The sequence below is a fragment of the Lissotriton helveticus genome, chromosome 2_1 (genome assembly GCF_964261635.1).
Source record: "Lissotriton helveticus chromosome 2_1, aLisHel1.1, whole genome shotgun sequence".
Lineage (NCBI taxonomy): Eukaryota > Metazoa > Chordata > Amphibia > Caudata > Salamandridae > Lissotriton > Lissotriton helveticus.
The window spans coordinates 605,263,974-605,287,456 of record NC_136059.1 but is presented as its reverse complement, the minus strand read 5'-3'; the positions used below and the strand labels follow the sequence as shown (position 1 = coordinate 605,287,456).

The following is a 23,483-nucleotide window of genomic DNA, read 5'->3' as shown; positions in this document are numbered from 1 at the left end:
CCACAACTGGGTTGTGCCTAACTGACAGTTGATTCCTACATTCTGGCGTCCCGGTATATCCCACTGCTGGGATCCTGAAGCCATATGAGAAACCTTCCTGCAGCATCCTCGCAGAGGCATGGCATGGGTACCTGTTCAGCCAAGGAATCATAGCCACCACGTCAATGGGTGAATGAGCGACCTAGTCCTGTTTCCTTCTTCCTCTGTTTCCCGAGGCGTTACCTTTTGAGCGGCATGTTTCAGGGTGGGATGGGTGGCCACATATGTAACATTCGTGCTTGAACTTACAAGTGCCCGGTGCCCTGGTGCATGTACGTTTGTTAAAATCCCAACACACTCCTTTTTGATCCCCACTGTCTCTGGCCATACCGGCCGCGTCACCCCCTTGCGCTGGCCGAAAGGGATGCTGGGGTTTGGAGGGATAGTCTTTGTTCCAGCTTGGGCCCGCACTCACTGTTTGCCTGCCTGTAAACTGGCCATACCATGAAATAGAATCGACCCTAACCCAGGATAATGATTGGCCAAACTATTTTATTCTCCTGAAGGCCATGTCATACTCTTTCCACCCATCCCCTCCATGCTGGTCACAAAGTTGTAATTCTACTCTGGTAACATGCCATTTCTGCCTGCAAATTTGGGGAACGCTCCGCCGTGATTGCCATAAATACAGAAAAGGCTCTAATCCAATGAATCAGTGTCTCATCTACCCTGAATTTTGCCAATTGGGCCCGCCATTCGCTAGGAAACATCCAGTCCTTCTGCGTCCTAGCATACTCCATTTCCCTGTTATCAATTAGCAGTGAAAACATATTAATATATTTCCCGGCCCAAATCAACTCCTTCACTCCTTGTGTAACATGCTGGGCCAGGTTTTCCCTCCTGGAGGGTATTGTACCGGCAATGCAACCTCCTTACCACTTTTAGCGACTCACGTTGGTTCAACACTCTCGTCTCTTCCCGCGTCGCTGCCCGAACATGTTGCTTGAGGAAAAATAGGTGCGCTTGGCACCCCCCCACCACCCCATGCCATCATGATCTTTGCTACCATTTTCTGTGCCTCTGCGGAGGGATCCTCCCCAGCCTCCTTAGCACCCACCGAGGAAGGTAAGATCCCCCCCAATCCCCAGCCAGGGGAGTACTGCCGCTATCTGTGCTGCCAGCTCAGGGGGCACCTGACCAACCCCCGGAGGCGTAATAACTGGGGTGGGTGATCCCATGTCGCGCACCGGGGTAGGTGCCGGGTTCACCACTGGTACCATTGGAATTACGGGTGCTATGTTTGGGGCCGGCGGTGGTATGGCCGTAGCCGGTGTTACCGGTAAACTTATCGGGGTTGGTGGAGTAGGTCTGGGTACTACCGGTGGCGTGGGCGCTCAGTCAGGGACCATCCCAGGTGACCCCCCCCTACTACTCGTGACTTGGGGACCCGACCATTACCCCTCTAGGCTCTGCCCCGCCTAGGCAAAGCATCCAATTCCCCCCCTCGGCTACGGGGGCCCTATAACTCGCTTGGGTCTCCCCGATGGCCCTGCCTGATCCTCAAACCTCTGTCTGAGCTCCGCCACATATTTACCCAACTGGTCCACTTTCCCCAGGCTCCTGTCCATAGCCGTAATCTTGCGCATCATGCCCTGCAGTATAAGCTCCATGCGGGAACGCTTAGCGCCACGCCCACTAGACATTCTTTTTTTTTTTTGCGATAGGTAAACAACCTACACTCAATGCCACACCTATGGGCACGATGTGCCTTGTACCTGTATCAAAGATGGAGGATCACAGGCTTGGCCGTAAGCACCACGCAACTGTGACCGCAACACACCAGCTAGCCTGGGTGTTTGGGTGAGCGCACTCTAGCCCGGCGGCCCGACAGAAGCAGTGAAATGCAGGCCCGCCTGTGTCCTCGGATATCGTTGTCCACCGCGCCACTCCGTCAGCTCAATCCGCAGTGCCCCCCGTATGCTGGCCTATGAATGGAAGGAAAGTTAGCACACAGTACTGTCACTCCTGAAAGAAAATTACAACCCTGTAGCTGAAACCCAGCCCTCCTTTTCTTGCACAACAATTACAACAGGGCCAGCGCAAATTACAATATCCACCTAATTCCGCTCTTATTAACAGAAACCTTTTTCATTCACAAGCACCCACTTGCGTTTGCCTCTGTGATCATGAGGTTGAGCACAAGCCCTATAGTGAAGACGGTAATTTACTCAGGCCAAAACCCTGTCTGAGTAATATTGTCACGCATCCGTGATGTTAAAACAAATAGGCCCTGTATTTATTAAGACATTCACACAGCCAGAGTTGACCTCCAAACAAAATTACCAGGCCTGCTAGTCTTAATGTGCCATGGACCTAGGCCTATTTAGCTGTGTAGTTCCTCAATGTCCTATGTGGTCTCCCATCCACATACTAACCAGGCCCGATCCTGCTTTGCAATTACCCAGCAAACGGCTCCTCTTCTGCCCCCCCCACTCCCCTTGCAGCAGCCTTGTTTAATCAGCATTTCAACTCCACGGAATGGCAAGAATGCACGTTCCTAATACCGCACTCTCGCTTCACTAGCTCGGTAAGCAGTAATTACCCCCGCTGATGTCGCCAACCAGAAAAAAGGCTCCAGTAGGTTTAAAACGCCGAGAGAGCGCGAGAGGCACCCTCTTGCCCCCGCGCTTTCCAGGCCCACTCCGTGCCCCCACCAAGGGGCTGAATAATTTTGTTTTTACCTTTTGCAGGTTTGCCTGGAAGTTTCGCTTGTCGCCCAAAACCGACTTGGGAGCATTCGTGGAGTGGCGGATTCGAAGCCATACTAAGCCGGCATCGAGGGCTGAGCAATGTTCCCGCGGGCAGGCAGAGGACACGGCAAGCGTCGGCAGGCGAGGCATCCTTCACCGCGCGCTCGGTGCCGTCGTTGTGGCAAATTAGACGGCATATGAAGTAAGGCGGCGTGAGCTGGTGTGGGGAGCCTGCCTTTTTTCTGTTTGGCGACATCAGCGGGGGTAATTACTGCTTATCGGATTGCTTCCGGGTCAAAGGGGAGGAGCCCGGGGGGGGGGGGGGGGGGGGGGGGGGGGCAGACCAGTTCCAATCCGATTGCTTCCGGGCCAAAGCGGGAGCCGGAAGCAATCGGTGGTGGGGCGCACCCGCCGCGTCATCAAGACGCGGCGAAGGGGGCACGCCCCACCTCTGAGGATGCAGGGGAAGGGGAGGCCGGTGCCCCGCCATACGTGCGAGTGGGTCGATCGCCCCCCCTTTCCTTACTCTTGGCAAACTTTTAATGTTGAGATTTTCTACGGAATTGTCACACTGAAGGAATTGGATGGTCGTTTTATAATTTTGCTAGTCAGAACTTGTATTTGCTATTGACCATTAATTAGACCGTAGTTTTATTCCGTTTGGTGTAAATGCTTACCTGTTTTAACTTAATTGGAATTTGACTTTTCTCTGCCTTTCCTTGATAACATGCCATAACTATTCAGACCACTAGATGGCAATGAAGCCCTTCTTCAAAGGAAACGGAACCCATTTTCTGCCCCGATAAATGAATAGCTTTTTTATGCTCTTAAAAACAGGCATGTAACATTCTGGCCTCCACTCCACCTTTGCAGTGTAGAAGACATAAGAACTTCGATGTAATATCCCTGCACTGTGGGCCAGGAATCACGTATAGGAAGCCCCCACTTTGATCTGTTGGGGAAGAGCTTCATCAGTAGGCTGGGGATGTTGTAAATAACAATCCGCGTGCACGACATACTGACATCATCGGTATAGAAAGTGGTAGTAAAATGAGCCACTTGTCTCTTTATTGTCAGTGTGTTAAGTGTTTAGGGGTGGAGCTGAGCCCCCGGAGTACTGATCACAGTGGGAGAGATATGATTTGAAAAGGGATATTTTATCTATCTACTGGTTTCCAGTTTAGGGATCGCAGCGGGAGAATGATCACCAATCCAAGATCTACTCATCTACTCAATGGACCATAAGGGCGTTTTAAAGGTGGGTGAAGTGGTAATTGCTCCCTTCTCTCCAACAATTTTTTTTACTGCGGTGGTGATGGGCAAAAACCCAGAAGACCCCAGGGCCCCCCTTCTTTTTTTTTTATTTTAAATTTAAAGTAATGGGGGGCAAGTTCTATCTGGCATCAAGGTGTACCCACACCCCTAAAGTGCAGTTCATCTAATTAAGGAGGGATGTACCTCCAATCCGCTCTCTCCTAGCAGATGCCAGTGAAGATTTGAAAAAAAAAACAGCAAAACAAAGAATACAATGGAAACTGTTTGTCAGAACCCCATTCAGAGGGCCACGGGATGAGCTGGAGCTCCTGGGCCCAACTGTTTGGATGAGGCCTTTCACCCCTGATGTACTATGGCCTGACCCACTGCGGTTCCTGAGCAACCTGGCAAAGTACCTATTCAACACTTGACTCTCAGTGATGGCGTTGATCGAGCAGTCCAAGGCTTCTGAGGGGGAATAGATGCTGTGGGAGGAGGGGCTGGGGGTTTACACACAGGCTCACTACTCAAAACATGTTCTTGCGGCAGCAGTAAATGAATGCCCAGTCAAATTCTTGCTTTTATGAAAAAGTACAACACACACACTCCCCTGAGGTTAGGGCTCTAGTTTTTCATAGATGTGCCCCTGAGTCCCACTCCCCTCCTGCTACTGGTAGTGGCTATCACTCAGTCACTGTAGGGAAAATCCAGGTTAAGCTCGACTAGTAATCCGAGTGTCAAGAGTCTGAATCGGACTCTTTAAAGTCAATTTGTCCAGCACCGAAGCACTATATATAGTTTGCCCGGGGCTGTCTTGCCGATAATGTTTTAACTACATTAGCAGGATCTGAGCGACCAAAGACTTTGAGTGCACCTCCAGGCCTTGAAGCTGCAGCAGCTGTCTCCGATAAGTTCTTTCACTCAGCCCAGGAGGGGCAATTGTATATTGTCCGTGGCTTCTGCGGTTCTACGGCCGCAGCAGCCACAGGGGGTCCTCAGTGCTCCTCCTTTGCTGGTGAACGTCTTGACATCCTTCCCACAGGTGAGGGGGAGGGTTCCGGAGTATTGTGGCGCTGGTCTTCAGCTGGGACTTGGGCCCGCTTTTGGGTTCCAACAACGGCCTTGTCCTCATGACGAAGGTCTCGACCAGAACACAAGTCGTGCCTTGTCCCAGAAGTCCCCCCCCCCCCCCCCCCACAACCCCTGCTTACAGGGTCAGCGACTCCATTTGGCACACAGACTACAGCCCAGTCAGCACAGCAACAATCTTCACAGTGGCCCCAGCTGACCTACAGATTTGCCTACTTAGCTCTGCACATGGGCTACGGACCGAACAGCACAGCAGAACTTCTTCACAGCAGCCCCATGGCATACATACTGGATCACCGACTTACAACTTGCAGTGTCCAGCCCCACCTCAATCGTTCCTTCACTCATAAGGAATGGTCGGACATACTTCATAGGACCCACAGTTAATCCTTCAGTGCAGCTTGGGAGAGAGTGAATGCTAAAAAAAAAAAATCACTATTGATATTATAACCCGCTAGAATGGCAAAATGGAATCCTGGAACACCTGAGCGACTTTGGTGTAATTGTGGGAGCCCAGGCACATTGACTCACCTTTTCTGGTGATGGATGTCCCAAACTTAAGCTGTACTGGGAGGAGGTATTACAGGACATACATTTCTCTCTAGCTAGGACTTCTAATAAACTAACCTTTCCGCTGCACACCCATAGCGTCAAAGCTATGACATTAGCTCTTTGCGCAGCTAAAAATGTCCTCATAGCCAAGTGGGGTACGGACAATACTGCAGGGCACGTGGAATGGCTGCACGCACTCTGGGACCTCATAGTGAAGGAAAAATGTACTGGCTCGCTGGAATATAGGCTACCTATGTTTGACAAACTGTGGGTGTGTTGCATTTACTTCCTTGCACTATAATTCCTAGAACGTGCATGCCCCATCTATCTGCTTGTGGTGCGACTTACTACGAATGCGGTCACCGCGTTGGCTGTGATGGGCACCAAGTTCTGCCAGACTGAGCCCAACCAAACAGAATTCTTTAAGATATTGGCCAAGTCCTGTGGCGGTAACTGTTCTTTCTCCTGGAATACCCATTGTTTTCTTGTATTCCTTCCCCAGTTATGCTTACCCATGAATTCCAATATCTTTCCTACCCTGTTTTTACCTCACCGGCCAGTGAATGTAGGTGAATTTGTGTTATCTTGTAAAACAAATAAATAGACTTGAACTACAAAAAAAACTTTTTAAATGTGGATTCCTTGACCATAGCAGAAAGAGTTGACATGCTCTACTCTGACATTCTGAATAGGCAAAAGGAGTTATCTTGGTATGCTTGATGCGTGCTTAATAAATGTGGTAAATAGTTTTACCGAGCTGATTTATTTTATGAGAAAATAAAGCATAAAAAGTTTGCTATATTTAAAAAGTAAAATAAAAATAAATCTGCTATTTAGAACCGCAACAAATTTGGGAGTTGCGAATTGTTGCATGTTCATAAATTGGATTTAATATTTATAATGGTGTCGTAGGCTCTGGCCGTTTGCGGCCCTTCAGATCTTAAAAAAGGGGTTTTTTGTGTTTACAGCGGTAATCTAGTGAATAGTTACCAAATAGTTAGTACTTTCAGACATTGTGTTAACCACATTTATTTACTTATTTCGAGGTGCAAATGGTGTAAGTTTAGCTTCAGGAGTGATGAGAAACGGCTCCATTCTGACACCCTGCCGACAACACCTACATATTGTGACATTTCTACCTAATTGTTTGAAACTGGACGACTCTATAGTTGGCAGATTCAGTGTGTCATTGGCTCTTGTTATAAATAAGGAAGTTCCCACATTATAGAGTAAAATCGAAGCATACTGTAGAATAAATCAACGTAAATATTCAGATTGAAATTTTCACATTTTTCTGGCTATGTAGTGACGTAAGAGTACATGCAGAATGCTGAAGAATCACATTTTGTGCTTTGTATACACCTACAATTTCAATACATATACATTGCATTTCAATGTATTTTAAACTCCTCAATTAGAGTATGGCCTCCATCACAATGCGTTTTTTTCCAGATAAAATATTGGTATGCTATTGTAGAAATAGAAATTAATAAAAGGCAAATGGTTTCCTTTTTGGTGTTAGCAGGTGATAGTGCATTTACTTCTTGTGGGGTGTTGGAGTGCCAAAGCAAAGAGGTTTCGTTTTATAGCTTTAGTGTTAATGCAATTTTATTTGTATTATTTCAGGAATGAATTCAAGTATTTTCAGAGGATGACAATGACATCTACAAAAGAAGGTAATTTGAATGTTGCTAGCACATACTCCATAATGTAGCACTGCTTAGTATTATAGAGCATAGAAAGGGATTGAAAGACTGATCCACTTTTCTAAAATCTTAAACAACTACTTAAACATATGCACACCATCTCACGCCCATCTACTTTGTTGTCACAAGTGTTACCATTGCTATCTCCAAGTAATATTTGTACATCTGGCCACATGCCCTTCTTAATTCATTTTCTATTTTTTAATTGACCACATATAACCATCATGCCTCGCTGCATCAGTTCTCTTCTTAGACCACTGGTTCTGGAAGCATGGCTCCATATAACAATGTGTTCTGCTCATATAGTATGTTCCCTTGTGGGACTCAATGTGTCTATCTCATCACCTCTATCCCTCCTTTTGTCCAACATAAAGGTCCGGCTCACTGCAATCCATTCTTTGACTCCAGGGACCATAAAAGAACATCTTTTCTCAACCAAGATTCTTGCTTTTTGACTCTGTGATAGAAATTAGGTGAATTTAGCCACATTTGAGGCCCACCCAGGAAGATACTGGGTGAATGAGCGTTTTAGAAACAAGTGTTAAAGATGTCTCCTTGACAGAAATAGATGATTAAATATAAAGATCCACCCTCTTAAACACGTACATGACGCCTCTTGCATTCATCCCCCGTACCTACGGACTCAACATCCTCTCCTACGCCGACAACACTAAGCTTATCCTCTCCCTTACAGACGACACCGACCCCACCAGAGCCAACTTCCATAACACCATGTTCGCCGTTACCAACTGGTTGACGGCCAACTTTCTAAAATTCAACACAGAAAAAACGGAGGTACTCATTTTCTGAAACGACCCATCTGCCTGGAACGAGTCCTGGTGGCCCACCGCTCTTAGGGACGGCACCGGCACCCTCCAACCACACGTGCAACCTCTGAATTGTCCTCGACAGCCAATGAAGCCATGAAGAATTAAGTCAAAACTGTCTCCTCCTCCTGCTTTCGCATACTCTGCAAGATCTTCAGCTGGATCCCCATCTGAACCAGGAAAACCATGACCCAAGCCCTCATCGCCAGCTTCCTCGACTTCAGCAACACACACTACGCCAAGATCACCAAGTAACTACTCATCCGCCTCCAGACTATCCAGAACTCCACAGCAAGACTCATCCTCCCTAGGAGAACCAGTACCACATCCTTCCTCCGAGCCCTCCACCAGCTCTCTGTACAGAAAAAATGCCTCTTCAAATTATCTCACTCACGGCTACAAGGCCCTCCACAAACTCTGACACAGCTACAACAACCACTGCCTGACACTCCCTTGACTCTTCTGGGAGCTCCGCTTCTCCTACCCTGCTCTGGCTCACAACCCCTGCATCCGCCGAGACGCTGCAGAGGATGCAACTTCTTGTACATCGTTGCCAAGGCTTGGAACTACCTCCCCCTTCACCTGTGCACCTGCCTTTCACTCCCAGAATTCAGGAAAAGACTCTATACATAGTTCTTCGATCAAGGATGTAAAAACCCAGCACCTGGATACCCCCTGGAGTGACAGGTTGCGCTTTACAATAACCCTTTGATTGATTGATAATTTGCACAAATATATTCATACATTTTAGATAAAATACCCACTAGGCGAGCAGAGACTTTGCCTGACTGTTTACTATTGTGCAAGGACAACAACGGCTGATGATCGGTTTTTATAGTGAACATTTTTCCCCATAAATAAGTTTTAAAAATGTTAAACAGCCCCGGCACATTTTAATGCTTCGCTTTCAGTAGTAGTATATCTAGGTTCTCAACTAGAAAGGTTTTTTTTTTTTCACACCCTTGTCCTTTTAATTCAATTTTCCCCCAGACCGTCTGATTTAGCATCAGAATATAAAATACAGTGATATTTGCGATTGAAAAGGTGGAGATTGTTAAAGCATTCACAATAGATTTAAGTTTTTCAAAAGGTAAATGTTCCTGTAACCAAAACAACTTTACTCCATTCTTAAGTAATGTCCAAAGAGAATAAAGCTATTTAGGAGAATTTGTTAACAAATCTAGAATAAAATTTACAAGACCCAAGAGAAGACCTTAACTAACCTTTATCCGTGAATGTTTGCAAAGACTCAATGGTATAAAGCAAACTTTATTTAGAAAAGGATCCTTTTTTTAGAAATTGCATGTCTTAGTAAAGAATTTTGGTCCTTCAAACTGTGCTAGTACTTCCTACATTTTGGGAAGAGGATGACTATTTACAATCATTTGTTAAACAATCTCAAATCTGCATAGGTCTTAAAGAGTCAAATTTATTCTTAACTTAAACTATCAGAGAAAACCATTCAGATGTATTGACTTCTATAACCCCTTCCTTTCGTAACTGTTTCAAGTAATAAACTGAGATCTTTCCTAGCACTTAAAGGAACATCTCCATGTTTGTGCCTAACCAGGGATAAATCCGCTTTTAATTCAAGTCTGTGAAAAAATAACTGACCACACCCAGTTCTTAGCGAAAAACATCTTTGTATTGGGAAATACCCCCAATACTTTGTTGTATGGTCATTTAGAAAACAGGTAGGTGAGTCAAAGGATCCAAAGCTAGTCCTAAATTTCCTTGGTGTCTCCTCCCTAGAACATGTTGACCATTTTTCGCTGCATAAATCTTTTCTAAGATGGTGCGAGAACAAAATTAATTAGCTGCAACAAAATAACTCAGAATATTAATGGTTGATTTCCCATAACCATTAGCCGTAATAGAATTGACTTCTTGAAGAATCAGTGGAGAGAGAGGTAAATGTAGAACACATCAGAAATCAAGGAAAACAGTGGACCAGACTCAACCAACTTTACAGTTTTGATTACTTCAGTCATAACTTCGCATTAGGGAGGCTTGCTTGGATCGATGTCAGTAGCTGATGAATAATTATTATAGCTTCACACCAGAAGAGTATTGTTATCCTTTTCCGCATCTAGTTTCTGAATATCAACTTTGCCTTCCAGATTGGCATTAATGTTGCGATGTGATTTTCACATATTCGAGAAACGTTCTACTTTATCGCACTTAAAACACTCTTGAAACTGCAGGACACAATCATTTGTTGAAATGTAATCCAGCACCACATCTTCAACATTTTGCATTGATTTGGGCTTTATTCCTGTTGAAACTACGGATCATCTTCACATCTCCATGGTCCTCTTTTTCTTCCTTTAAAACTTTAAGCGATCTAACAGATCTCTCAATAACTTTGGGAACTTCAACAGCTTCCATAAGAGATGGATTCTTATGTTTGAGAAGTTGTTCCTGAATCTTATTATGACAATGCATAATTGATCAGGTTTATGCTACATGTGATGTTACCCAAATCGCAAGTTGGCAATATGTGTAATGCCACTACATAATTTTCAGTGGGCTCACCTGCCATAGATGCTGTGAATAGAAGTCCAAACGCTCCATAACTACATTTGGTTCCACAGTGAAATGGAACTCCAGTCTAACCAAGGCTTCCTGGAATTGATCATAATCCGCAGCTCCTTTGGGAGACTGTAATAGTGGTAAGTGTTCAAAACTTTAAGCTTCAGTGCCAATGGCATTCCAATAACCGTTTTTTTTCTGGCCTGAGTTTTGGCTTTGTGTTCTTTAGCTACCATAAAGTTATTAAATAAGCTTAGCAATTTTTTATTTTTTTATTGGTATCAGAGCCCTTTACATGAGCACCAGTTTCTTTACACAAGGACACATACATTTTGTCAGGCACAGGGAGATTAATAACCCTGGGCGGTGAACTCTGCTCTGCTTGCAGAGTATGCAGAGTTTTTGCACCCTGCGTTACTCGGAGATCTGGAAACCTCCACTCTGAGTTTTTTTCCTTGCTCGCTTTCATCAATGTCAAGTTGGCAAGCGTCGAAAATCAACCTCCTAGCGAGATTTCACAATGCGGGGGGGGGGGGGATCAGGTTTCTCATTGTGAGTGGTTGCGTATGCTCGCGACCGCTTGCGTTGAGAAACTGCCCATTCGCGTTGAGAAAGCTGCAGCTCGAGTAAAAATCTACATGATTGGCAGAAAAGGAAAGCTGCGGCCCGCTTGCGATGTGCATGGAGCCGTTCGCAATGATTGCACAGTGCAGACAAGCATCCGGCACAGTGCAATCACTGCGACAAGCATTTTTCTATCGTACTCCGCCGCTTGCGGAGCTCCGCGTAGTGCGGCAGAGGTTTTTTTGCACTTTGCGGAGTTCCGTGTAGCGCAACTCCGCCCAGGCTTACAGATGAAGTGATTTGCCCGGAATCACAGGATGTTGAGCGTCATTGTCGAGACTCGAACCACATTTACCAGCTTCGACGTCGATTGCTCTAGGCGGAAGGCTACATTTGCCTCACTTCATGGGTTGATCACCCAGGTTTTGTAATAAAGGTAGGGGTGGAGTACAACACTGCTGCATAATGGAAATGAGAACATAATAATGCAGGGTAACAGTGCATCAAAATATGTACATCAATCATTGTAAGATGCTGTGTGAAGAAGTTAAACACACGCATGTAACTTTTTATGGCCCAAAATGGTTTTACTTGTTGTGTCCAGGTGGCTCACAGCCAAGCATCGCACCAAAATATTGCTTGTGATGTACACTGCAGTGTGTGCAGTTCCGAAGAAGAGGATGTTGGCGTTGATATTACTGGGGGTGCGATCCTGAAGAGTACAAGAATAGTCTTGAAAACCGCCAAATCGCTGTCCTGATCAGATGATGAGAATCTCTTTTGTGTGAAGAAAGCTTTGTGACATGACTTCCATGGCAAGAAAACATAAGGGAAGACGAGGAGGACGAATTCATCTGAGTCAGCAAAATGAAGATGACTGCAGTACAGGAACACAGCTTGGGACTGATCGCCCATCACCATGAAGTAGGTGCTTGAGCAACAATACAGTTAGAAAAAGGTTCCCAGCATCGGACAATGGTGTACCCCAGTCAAGCAGGAACATTCAACTGACTCCAATAAGTGAAACAAAACAATTCTAGAATCCAGCCTCACACTACCCATGAAGAACATAAGCTAGTACTACTGAAGAAAGTGAATCTTAACTGGAAGACAAAATGCTGAGGTCAATAAAAATATACACTACAACAATCATTCATTCAGTCTGCCTATTGTAGTCCCACCTTTTTGTTTTTGCTCCCACTTTCATGAGTTCTTCTCATCTGGACTCCTTTTAATGTTCTGAATTCTTCGTAATATGTCTGTGCACCTATACTTTTTATATTGATTACAAGAGTTAAGTTCCCTTTTGTAAGGCTTCTTAGCAGCTCTAAGTCTAAGCTGGTGGTATCTTGTCAAAGGACTTGTTGATATATTGAGGTCGTAGTAGGAAGCTCATTTTAGATTCAGATCTTCATCTTACCTTGGGATCGGGCCAGCTTGATTTATTTTTTTCTTCTCATCCCATACTGGCAAGAAAAAAAAGAGGGCCAACTGCAGAGCATACCTTACACCAAGCTAATGGGGCAGAATCATCAAACCCACAGTTAACATCAATATTAATACTGCAGTTTTACTGGTAGAACATTTTAATTTCCTCAACTAAGGTAGCTGAATAAAGGCCATTGGTGTTTTTCTTTCACATTATATGGCTAAATAACCTTCCCACTCATCTAATCTGAGCCTAATATAATCCTTGAAATATAGTGAATAAAGAAAATAAGCTTTGCTGGAGGAAATCATTACCTAATCCGAACTGAGCTGAGAATATAATGTTGCCAAAATTACTAAAACACTTATCAGTCCGAGTGAACCTTCCAATCTGATAATTCAATCCAACAAAAACAATTGAAGAAAAGCATTCTGTTGAACTACTTACATGACTTCCACAAAACTGCTCCCCGACAGCCCCACGCCATCTGAAGGATCTGAGTCACTGACGGCAGTCGTTAGTATTGCCCTCCCTCCCTGTCAGTTGCTGAGTCAGGTAATTGTTGGTCTTGGTGACTGTATCTGATATCTACAGGGTAGGTGATCTCGATGGACGCCGACAGGAGGAAGCAGACGGAGCAGAATCGTGTGTTTAAATAGGGTAAAAGGTGGCAGCATAGTGCCTCGAGGTGTGGAATCTTCTCATGAGGTGATGGCTGGAACGAGTAATAATGTGTAATGGAGCTTACATGGGAAAAGGTTCAAAGTGAAAAGATGTGTTTTGTTGTGGGTGGAAAGAAACCTAAAATGGTTGCTACGAACCATCAACAGACTTAATGTTCAGTCCTCTGCTGACGTAACGTTGGGGACAAATATGGACTGTAGAATCAGTCATTACAACCCACTCCATTACAATGCAGTAATCACAATGTGATAAATGTTACCATTAGTTGTTTAGTGTTGTGATACTTTTACATAAAAGCTTAGTTGGTAAGTAATATTTTAACACACGTGATTCAACTTTAAAAAAAAAACTTGTTGCATACCTGCATTGTAATGACTTGTGTGGTATTTACCTGCGTGGTAAAGACCGCTATAAAGACTGCATACTTTGACTTTAGAGAATAAAAAAAAAAATTGCATAAAAAAGACTTAAACATACTCTTAGAAAAGTTACATGGAAAAAGCAATGTACATCTTAAGGAACAGCATTTTTATTTTACTTGTAGGTGCACTTTAGGGGTTGCGCTACATAAAATGGAGACGCTACCTGTTTCTTGAAGTTTATGACGCAGCCATTTGGTCAGTATTTGATTTAATAACTCATTTAAAGGACCACACATTGGTAAAGGTGGTATTTCCGCAAAAACATTCCCCTTAAACTTTCCTTCCTCATCTCTCGTCTGTCAGTCTTCCATCCCCCAACCCAGTTGTTTACGTCACTCATTCGCCTAGATTATATTTGAAGGCACACTCGTTTTAAGGATTTTACACAAACCCCTTTGTAATGTTTTAGTTCGTACCCAACTTGAATGATACAGTACTTTGACACACCGCGTTTATATTAGAGATGGGCGAGCCAAAAATGTACAGGAAAAGCAGAGCTGAAGGTGAGCTAAGGGTCTGACATGTCTCTAAGAGCCCATGTCTCTAAGAGCCCATGCACGGGCCAAGCCATGGAAATGTGTAAAACATGAAGCAAAAATCTAGAAAAAATGAGTTTCTTCATAATAAAAAATAAATTGTTATTTAACATGCAGAATCATTTCACCTTAGTACATCCGACTAGATCACTGCTGTTAAACATTTATTAGGTGTGATAGTTCTGAAATATGAATTTAGAAACATGTTTGCCCCTTCACAACTTAACTTCCTTAGTGAACCAAAAGGCAAGTCAGTTGTTCACACGATATATGTGGTCTATGTTGTGGTTCTACAACGAGCAGACCTATTGTCTCTCATATCAAACACAATCAATTTAGGAATAAGATTATGCTAACATGGTCACTGTTTGTGCATTTAAAATGAATACAGGAACAAAGCACGAGCCAATCTATCATGGCTCCGTAGATCACAATGTTTAAGAAAGGGATACAGGAGTAGAGTTGGGCAGAAAGAATGAATGAATAAATGTATTTATTTGCATAATTACTTAAAATCATTGCAAAATTACAGTACGGTATCAAAATTAATGTATATAAACGTAATCTCACTCCATTGTAATACATGTATCCAATCATATCTCAGAAAATAAGAAATAGCATTTGAATACTGGTCTCGAACCATTTGTGAAATTGGCATTTATCCCAAAATACATGTGTTAAAATTATGTTTAAAAATTTCTGAGTCCCTTATATGATCTTGGCAAGTAAAGTCATCCTGGTGCGTTGTGGGTCTTGTGGGGCTCACATGGACCTTTTTCTGGAGAGGGGGGCTTCACCGTTCCTCCCCTTCTGTAACAACAGGAGTCGCAACCGTTGCGACAGCACAATTTTCATCTGTACTTTTTTCAATTAGGACCCTTTGTGCCATGCTCATGAATTTACCAAATTTAGCCAGGTCTGAGGTCTTATGCAGGACTGGAGCAGGACCACTGCGTCTATGCAGTTACTGGTTTTAACAATTTGTGACTGTGTTGAAGTAGGGCAGGGCAGCAACATATTATTTGTACCAACGATTCTGCATTGTAGTTGCACAGCCTGCATCTGGTTATATTACACAGTACACATCTTGAATTCATATTTCTAGGTGCTCTCATCTGTGATAACGAAGTAAAATAAGACAGTGAACTAAAATAATTGCCTAGGATCACCCAATTTGGTTAGTAGGGGAAGTCGGGATTAATCCCTGGTTTCACATTAAGCAATTCCGCCACTAGATGGTTATATCTTTCTTCTGTTTTACATCAAAGGTTATGTTTGCTAGCTTGAGAAACATATAGCATTTCATTTGGAATGATGGAGACAACCACTAGATGTCAGTGTCGGAGTACAAGCCACGTGGAATATTCTTGCCTTTGAATTAAAACATTAAGGGATAATGTCCTCGCCTTTGAATTCAGCGTTTTAATTCACCCAGGTAAACAAAATGCCGTGATCATGGGGAGAAAGACTTGGTTGTCTATTCCGGAGAAGAATCGACCCTTAAAAGGCAGAATTAACATAGTGCTCAGCAGAGAACTTACGTAAGTACAAAGCCTGTCACGATTTCATTGGTTCAATTTGCTATTGTAATAACCAAGGTCTGTGCTCTGTTGCTTTTCTGTCTCCTTGAAAGCTATTCTGTGATTGTATTCCCTAATTTGATATGCGGTTGCCCACTTGTACTCTGTAAAAACTTCGTATTGCAGTGACCATTTTGTATTCCGTCTGGTGGTAGTTTGGAACCTTTTGTTATTTACAAGAATTAAAAATATAACGTAGTGTACACATGGCTTTACATTAATATCTAACCATAACCGAAATTAAAAAGTAATATAACAGTGGTGCTGCTCGTCTTGAAAATCCATATTTAGAAAGGTAAAATAAAATCTCGAACAGGCGGAACTCTTTGTAAATAAATGCAGTTGCTACTATAAAGCAGCCTGGCTGCTGCAGAGAGACCACAGTGAAATGCATCTTCAGCCTGCATGTAACTTCAACAAACTGAACCAAAAAACAAGAGAACAAGCTGGCATAAAGCAAAAAGAGATCTTAATATCGATCTAGATTTCACAGAGCTGCCTGCCCGAGTTGACTGCTCTTTAGGCAAAATCAAGACAATAGTGTCAAGCAACGGTATGGACAGACCAACCAGTGCATTTCACCCATGGAGGTTCTCCTGAGAAGAGTAGGATAGCTGAAAAGTGACATCAAAGGAAGGCATGAAGTGCTTCCTGTAGAACAATACTAAACCAAGATTCAAAGTAATGGGCGCGGTACAGCAGAAGCCTCGTGGAGCTCTCTCCCATCTAAACACCCTAGACACCTCAAGCAGTCTGCTGAAAACAGCATAAAACATCTAAGACTATTTCAGAATTGATTCGGATAATTGAATTGGCGAATACATTGGACTCCATAGTTGTGACACGACAGTAGCACAGGGAAACGACTGTCATACCTGCGAAGCTAGATTGTGTTTGAGGAGAGACTGCTGAGTAAGGCAACCAGAGGGGAGTTTACACGGTGCACAGAAATCCGTCACAACTCAAGGGACTGGCTGAAGAGGGAGTACTTTTAGATTGCGTCTCTTCTACTGTATAGAGTGTTAAATGCATGTTCAAATTTTGGAGGGAGACGAAAATAGAATGTGAAACCTTAGGGCAGGACATGAAAGGCAGTTAGTTCCTCCTGCATTGAACAGTAAAGATGAATTATCGTTTCAGGATACTCAGATATTGCTTTTTCATGTTGGGAGTCTAGGAAAGTGATCAGAGGACGAAGGGAGATTAAGGTGGGAACATATTCCGATGTGGTGCAACTACTTCAAATATTACTTGATCAGGTATTTGGGCATGGCTACACCCATGGTCTCCAGTTCAGAAAAGCAGTAGGGCCTAATCGCCTGCCTATAAAAATTATATAAAGGGATAGCTGAGACAGTTGCAAAGCCTATGCTGGCCATTTTTAAGCGTTACATGAGGGCTGCCTCCCTGAGGATCAGCGGATGGCCACCATTTTGGTTATACACAAATAGGGGAAGCCACTGGCGAAGTGCGGCTCATATAGGCCGATATCCTTTCTTAATTAACTAAGAGGCTAAAGTACCGGTGAACTGGCTCTGTACTATTATCACCTCCATCGTGCACTCAAACCAATTCGGCTTTATGCCACACAAAAGCACCCGCCTTAATCTACGCTGCTTATATAGGGTACTATATAAGACTAAATCTCCCCAGACTGAGCAGGCAGTTTTGATGGCTCTCTATGCCAGAACGGCATTCAACCCCATCGAGATGGCCCTACATGTTTGCTACACTCGACAGACTGGGTTTTGGGACGAAATTCTATGGTTGGGTCAAGCTCCTCTACCAGGCCCCATTTGCGAGGTTGCGAGTTAACGGGACGACATCCTGTGCCTTTTCCTTGCAGAAAGGAACTCAACAGGGATGCCCCCTCCCACCCATGATATGTGCCCTGGCGCTCAAGCCGCTCTCGGCCTAGACTCGCCAGGACTCCTTGCTACAGGGAGTGAAGGCCGCCGGAGGGTGGGGGGAATGTATATGGCTATATGCAGACGACGTTCAGCTATACATTACCCAGTCATCCCAATCTGTACCCAGAATACTGCAGGTCTTTTGATCTCTTTGGCAGCTATTCTAGCTACCAAATCAACTGAACCAAATCCATAGTGTTCCTGCTGTCGGGGGCAGCCCCAAAGCTTCCTCCTGATTGCACGGCAGTTGTATTGGATGGATTTGAGTACCTGGGTATCTATATCACCCGTGACCCACAAGAGTTTCTGGGTAGAAATATGCTCCCACAATTGGACCGACTCCTGGGAGAGGAAGATCACGCATAGTGCTGGGTAAATTGCAGAGAGGAGTATATGACGGTGGTCTGGCAGTCCCAGACATGCAAAGGTACTACTGAGCAGCACAGCTGCTAATCATTAATGACTGGATCTTCTCTGATCGTTAAGAACCGGCCTATCGGTTTGAATGAGACGTAATGGGACGTAGAGGTGATTCTGTATCGTAGGTTGAAGGAACAAGGTTTGCCAGCACATACCCAGACAGTGGTTAGGATATGGAGGGAAGCTCTGACCTACTTGGGCTGGAGAGGTAGACTCCCCAATATGTCACCACTATGGGACCGCGCCTTACTACATGAAGTTGGGGACTGCTGGGCTTCTCCAGATGGGAATAACTAGGTACAGAGCACTTCAGTGGCAGCTCCTCTGGGAAGGCTGAGGTGCGCCGCCACGCAGGAAATATATTATTGGCATGTTTTATTTTTCTGTACTGACTCCAGGGCTTTAAGTGGGCCGGGTCTCACCGGTGCAGAGCACTGCCAGTTTTTGTATAGTGGGCCTTGAAACTGGTCTCTATCGGGCTCTGTTTTGTGCCCTGGCACAGGAGGTCCGTATTTTCCGGACTGCAGTGACAGCAGGCACATCGATGTGTGTGTGCTCACACTGCTCACTTCTCACTAGTGGAGAAGTTACAGCATGATCTCATGTCAGGTGAACGTTGTAGGGGAAGGGAAATCCTTAAGAGTCATTTTCTCTCTGGATTTTTCTTTTCTTTTTGAAACTCGGGCGCAACAAGATTGCCGTGGTGTCACCAGGGCTTTAAGTGGCTGTTTTTTCAATATTATATACAAGCCATAGTTGCTGCTTATGTATCTTATGCAACTAACGACTATTGACAAAGCCAATAGTCCTGACTTCTTGTAGGTATGATGTTACTTGTTGTATCATATATCTGGATGCAAAGACAGAAACAGCAAATTACTAGTTGGGCGGCACACTACGCTAAGGACAGATTTTTAGCTTGCGTGTTTTTAAGCCACACCCTCAATTACATTGGCCACGCCCCTTTGAGGACCCCCCCCCCCAGTTTTTTCATCCCACTTAAAGCCCTGACTGGCTTTATTTAAGGTGGGTGGCCGGACTGGGCTGGCCACAGAGCAGGGGGGAGTTGTGGTGGGCACTTTCTAAGTGCTCAAGACAGTTTGGCTGGCCACCCTCGGCCAGTCAAACGGTCATGCGCACTTACCATTTCTCCACCTGGCTGTATTGCACAGCTGGGTTGAGAACATGCACAGCCTCCCACCACCTATCTGAACGCTGAACCAGGCCACTCAGCCAATCACAAGGCTGCTGTTATTCTGGTGATAGCAGCGTCTTGATTGGCTTACGGGAGTCTGGAATCCTGTGTGCTTCCTGTTTCATGCGTCAACCAAAGAGGACGCAGGAGAGGTGACGGCCAGCAAGTAAGTGGATTTTTTTATTTCACTTTCATTTTTTTATTTTTTAAACCCCCAACCCACCACTACTGCCCTGTAGCAGCCGCTGTTGGAGCACTTGGGTGATAACGTTTGCTTTGCTCAGCCTGGAATTCGAAATGGCAGAATCGGAACACTAGATACCTACAACTGGGGCTCGTCATTAGGAGGCACATACTAGAAGGGGAGCAGCTAGCGTAGGCATCACCTATGGTGGATCGTTTGCTCACTTAGCTAATACCAGATAAGGTGTAGTGTTTATCTAGGTACCTGAATCGATATTCCTATTCTTTGCCCTTGTCCGCTTATAAATCAATAATATCCCTACAACTGCATAGAAACCCTTTTCATCATTCAGTCATAGCGCATGCTGTCACATTAAGTAAGCCTATTCCTCCAGCCCCCTAGAAAGCACACCGAGTTCTTAAACAAATACAAGCCTCCAGCAACCTGGGAAATCCCCGCTGCTTTGTTTTGATTTCGTCCGAGAACTCCTGTAAAGCACTGTAAGAACGACCGGTTCTTAGTGACATCTTTATGACGTCTTAAGTCCAGCCTTACGTCAAACCCTGCACCTTTCAGGTATAAATATACCAACGTTGCCTTAAGCAAACACACGGTGGTAATCCTGGAGCAGAGATCTACTTCCGAAGAGCCCAGCTGATGCGAGAGCCCATGGACGCTGCCCCTCCCCTCTGACGCGCTGAGAAAGACGCTGTCTTTTCTCCTGCAGAGAAATCCAGAAATCCAGCCTCCGGCGTTTCCAGCCTACTCTTGCGGGTGACTGGGATACCGAGTCCTGAGAGAGAGATACCAGCCCTCCTGTGCCTTCTAATACCCAGGTACTGAACTGACTAAACCCTTACAGAGAATTCTTGAGTCAGATTCTTGGCAAAACAAACTTAACTTAAACTGCTACTTACTTACTCCTTCCCACGTATTAGGCTTAGGTCAGGTACACCGGGGTAGGTGTAGTTAGAAGCACCAGTTGAGTACGATTAGTCAATGTATATATGTATGTATCTATTTTATCCATTTTAAAGTATCATATGGCTAAGAAACCATATCCATGCTTTTACAGTATTTTATAATCCTGCTTTTACTGTATGCACTCTACTTAACTATAAGTATTGCAATTGTAGCAATTCATTTCTCTTGTATGAGGAAAGAGACTGCTCAATAAATAACACCTTTTATTGAAAACGCCTGTCTCTCTTTTTCTCTACAATCTGGTGAAACTAAATACGCACCTTTGACTGAGTGAAATAGCTGTCTTTTGTTTTCACACGACTCTAGAGATATACTCTTATTCAGGGAGAGCAAAGTTGTCATGTTTTATGGTTGTCAGAAACTAAATCCCTTGTCTATCCAGGGAGGTTAAACTCCTCCTCGCTTATTCGAGAAAGTTTCTAGTGAACTCTGAGCTAGCTGGCAAACCTTAAGTCTAATATAGTCAGTAGAGACCTAGTTGACCTCAGTCCTACGTCTACACTACTGAAGATATTATTCCAATGCGCAGAGCCTATTGGGACTATAGGAACTACACTACATGGCGCCCAACGTTTGGTAAGGCGATAAATCTAACGCAAGACGTTAGAGTAACTCAGTCGTGCTTTTTCACACAGACCCTTTCTCCCGTAAATACTCCAAAGACGTCTGGAGTTGGTCAAAGGTTAAAATCCGCCGGAACTTAGTAGAAAGAGATTTCTATGTATAGTTTTTGGTTTATTCAACGTTGAAGGATACAGTGTTCCAAAATATTGTGCACCTAATCTTTGTTTCCTTGAAAACTTGATCTGCAACAAACAAAAAAACCTTCCCGTCAGTAAAATGTCAGACGGTGAAGAAGATAGGGAGGCAGCTAGAATAGCAGCTCGTCTCCTAGAGGAAGACACTAGTCTCCTACAAACTGACCCGAATGCAATACTCATTCCGGTCAATATAAGAAAAACTATAACTCTTAAACTCATAGAGAATGGACTAACATCGAAAGGTGGTACAGTCATATTTGTAATTGAGGCACATGAATATCGGCAGACAGAGGTATTCTATTCATGGATAAACTTTCCAGCAGCAAACGCTGTCACACAGGAGTTCCACTATTACAAAGTAGAGGAACCTCCGGAAGAGTACACCCCTTTCGAGGAGGTGGAAATCCCATTAAAATACCAAGAGCACCTGCTCTGGTTTAAAGGCGCCCTAAAACATAATAATCACATCACCAGGCTCGGTCCACTAGGTAGACCAGGAGCAACGTAGCCGGTTCTAGCCAGCTACACACCACATCTGGACATTACTAAAATGTCAAGCGAATAACTCTTAGTTAAAATAAAAGAATTAACACAGGCATATAGAGACTTAGTTCAAGTGGCAACTGAGGATATAACTTTCCTTCAGAAATTGAAAGAAAAAGATATAGCAGAACGGCCATTTGAACTTGCCAGAATCATAGAAAAATCCTATGAAGAGATAGTTTGGGTGGGAAACCAGTAAAACCCCAACTAACTGAAAATCCTGAAAAAATATTTAGTAAAAATAATCTAAACACTCCAAAAAAGAGCAGGGATGGAAATAAACAATCCACTCCCAAAGAAAAAGATTCCAGTCCAGAGGAAAGTCTCCTCGGCAGAGAGAAAGATCTCCGGAACAAGGACACGAGTCTCCCCAGAGGGAACCCTCTGAGAAAAGATACAACCTTAGAAATAGGGATAATTTGAAGAAACCTGATAGATATCAAGATATTGATACACGTCCCTCTCGATCTTTTCAGACTTCCTCACAGAAATCGGAAAGAAGAGGACGGTCAGAACACAGGGAAGAGCACGTCAAGTCCAAAGACAAAGAACCTGCTCATCAAAGTAAAAAACTACAATTTCCAAAAAAGAAGGTAGCCAGTATTAAAATAATCAAACATGCCGAGGATCCTGAGGACACAGCTGAAAAACGGAGAGTGGGCTCAGACAATGCTAGACAGCGCAGCAGAAGTGAGCATAGCTCGCAAGATCCTGATGAATCATCTGGAGACAGTGGACACGAATGAATACATTCAGGTGGAAACTGCAGATACCAGAGTTAGCAAACCTCATAAAATATACGAGATAACATTACGTATAGAGGGAGATAAGACTAGGAAAATAAGGGGTCTATTTTGGGATAACCTCTCAAAAGGCTATGACATCCTTTTAGCTGAAAAAGACTGGCCACCAGAGTTTGTCAGGGAGTGCCCTCATGGCGAAGAAATGATTATGCCTGCCTTCTCAAATCCATATTCCAATTCATAAAAAGTATACACTAGCAAGAAAGTGGGCAGTAGCCCAAGCTCCTGCATTATATAAAAACCATGTTGGATGGAATGAGGACTCTCCTCCTCACAAAATCCAGTTAAAATGTCAACCAACTGCACAGAGGCAGTACCCAATTAAGCAAGAAGCTGAAAAACAGGTTAGGGAGATCTAAGATCAACTTGAATACCAGGGGGTGATTGAAACATGCACCTCTCAAATGAACAATCCTTTGTTTCCTGTCTCCAAGCCAGACGATTCATATCGTTTAGTTTTGGACTACAGACACCTTAACTCATGTTGCAAGACATTTACAGTACAAAACTAACACAGTGCAGCACTAATGAATAACATCGTGCGCAAAAAATACAAAACAACATTAGACATCTCTAATGGATTGTTTTGTCAAAATATAGCACCTGAAAGCAGGTATTTGACCGCTTTCTCAATAATGGGCTCGCAGGAAAAATTCTGTCGACTCCCACAGGGGTTCAAGAACAGCCCAGGATTATTCTCAGCAAGAGTAACAGAGTTACTACAACTGTATGATGATGAGGCATTATCTTATGTCGATGACATCTATCTAACAGATGAT

At 44.1% G+C, this 23,483-nt stretch overlaps 1 protein-coding gene across 3 annotated transcripts in view; it reads left to right on the top strand.

The window, feature by feature from the left end:
- Nucleotides 1-23,483, top strand: part of DHFR (dihydrofolate reductase) — a 171,642-nt gene that overhangs the window by 9,009 nt on the left and 139,150 nt on the right. For all 3 annotated transcript variants that reach the window (XM_078675313.1, XM_078675314.1, XM_078675312.1), the window contains exons 2-3: nt 7,251-7,300; nt 15,760-15,865. In XM_078675313.1, the coding sequence (XP_078531439.1) occupies nt 7,251-7,300; nt 15,760-15,865 (156 nt within the window). The remainder of the gene's footprint in view (nt 1-7,250; nt 7,301-15,759; nt 15,866-23,483) is intronic.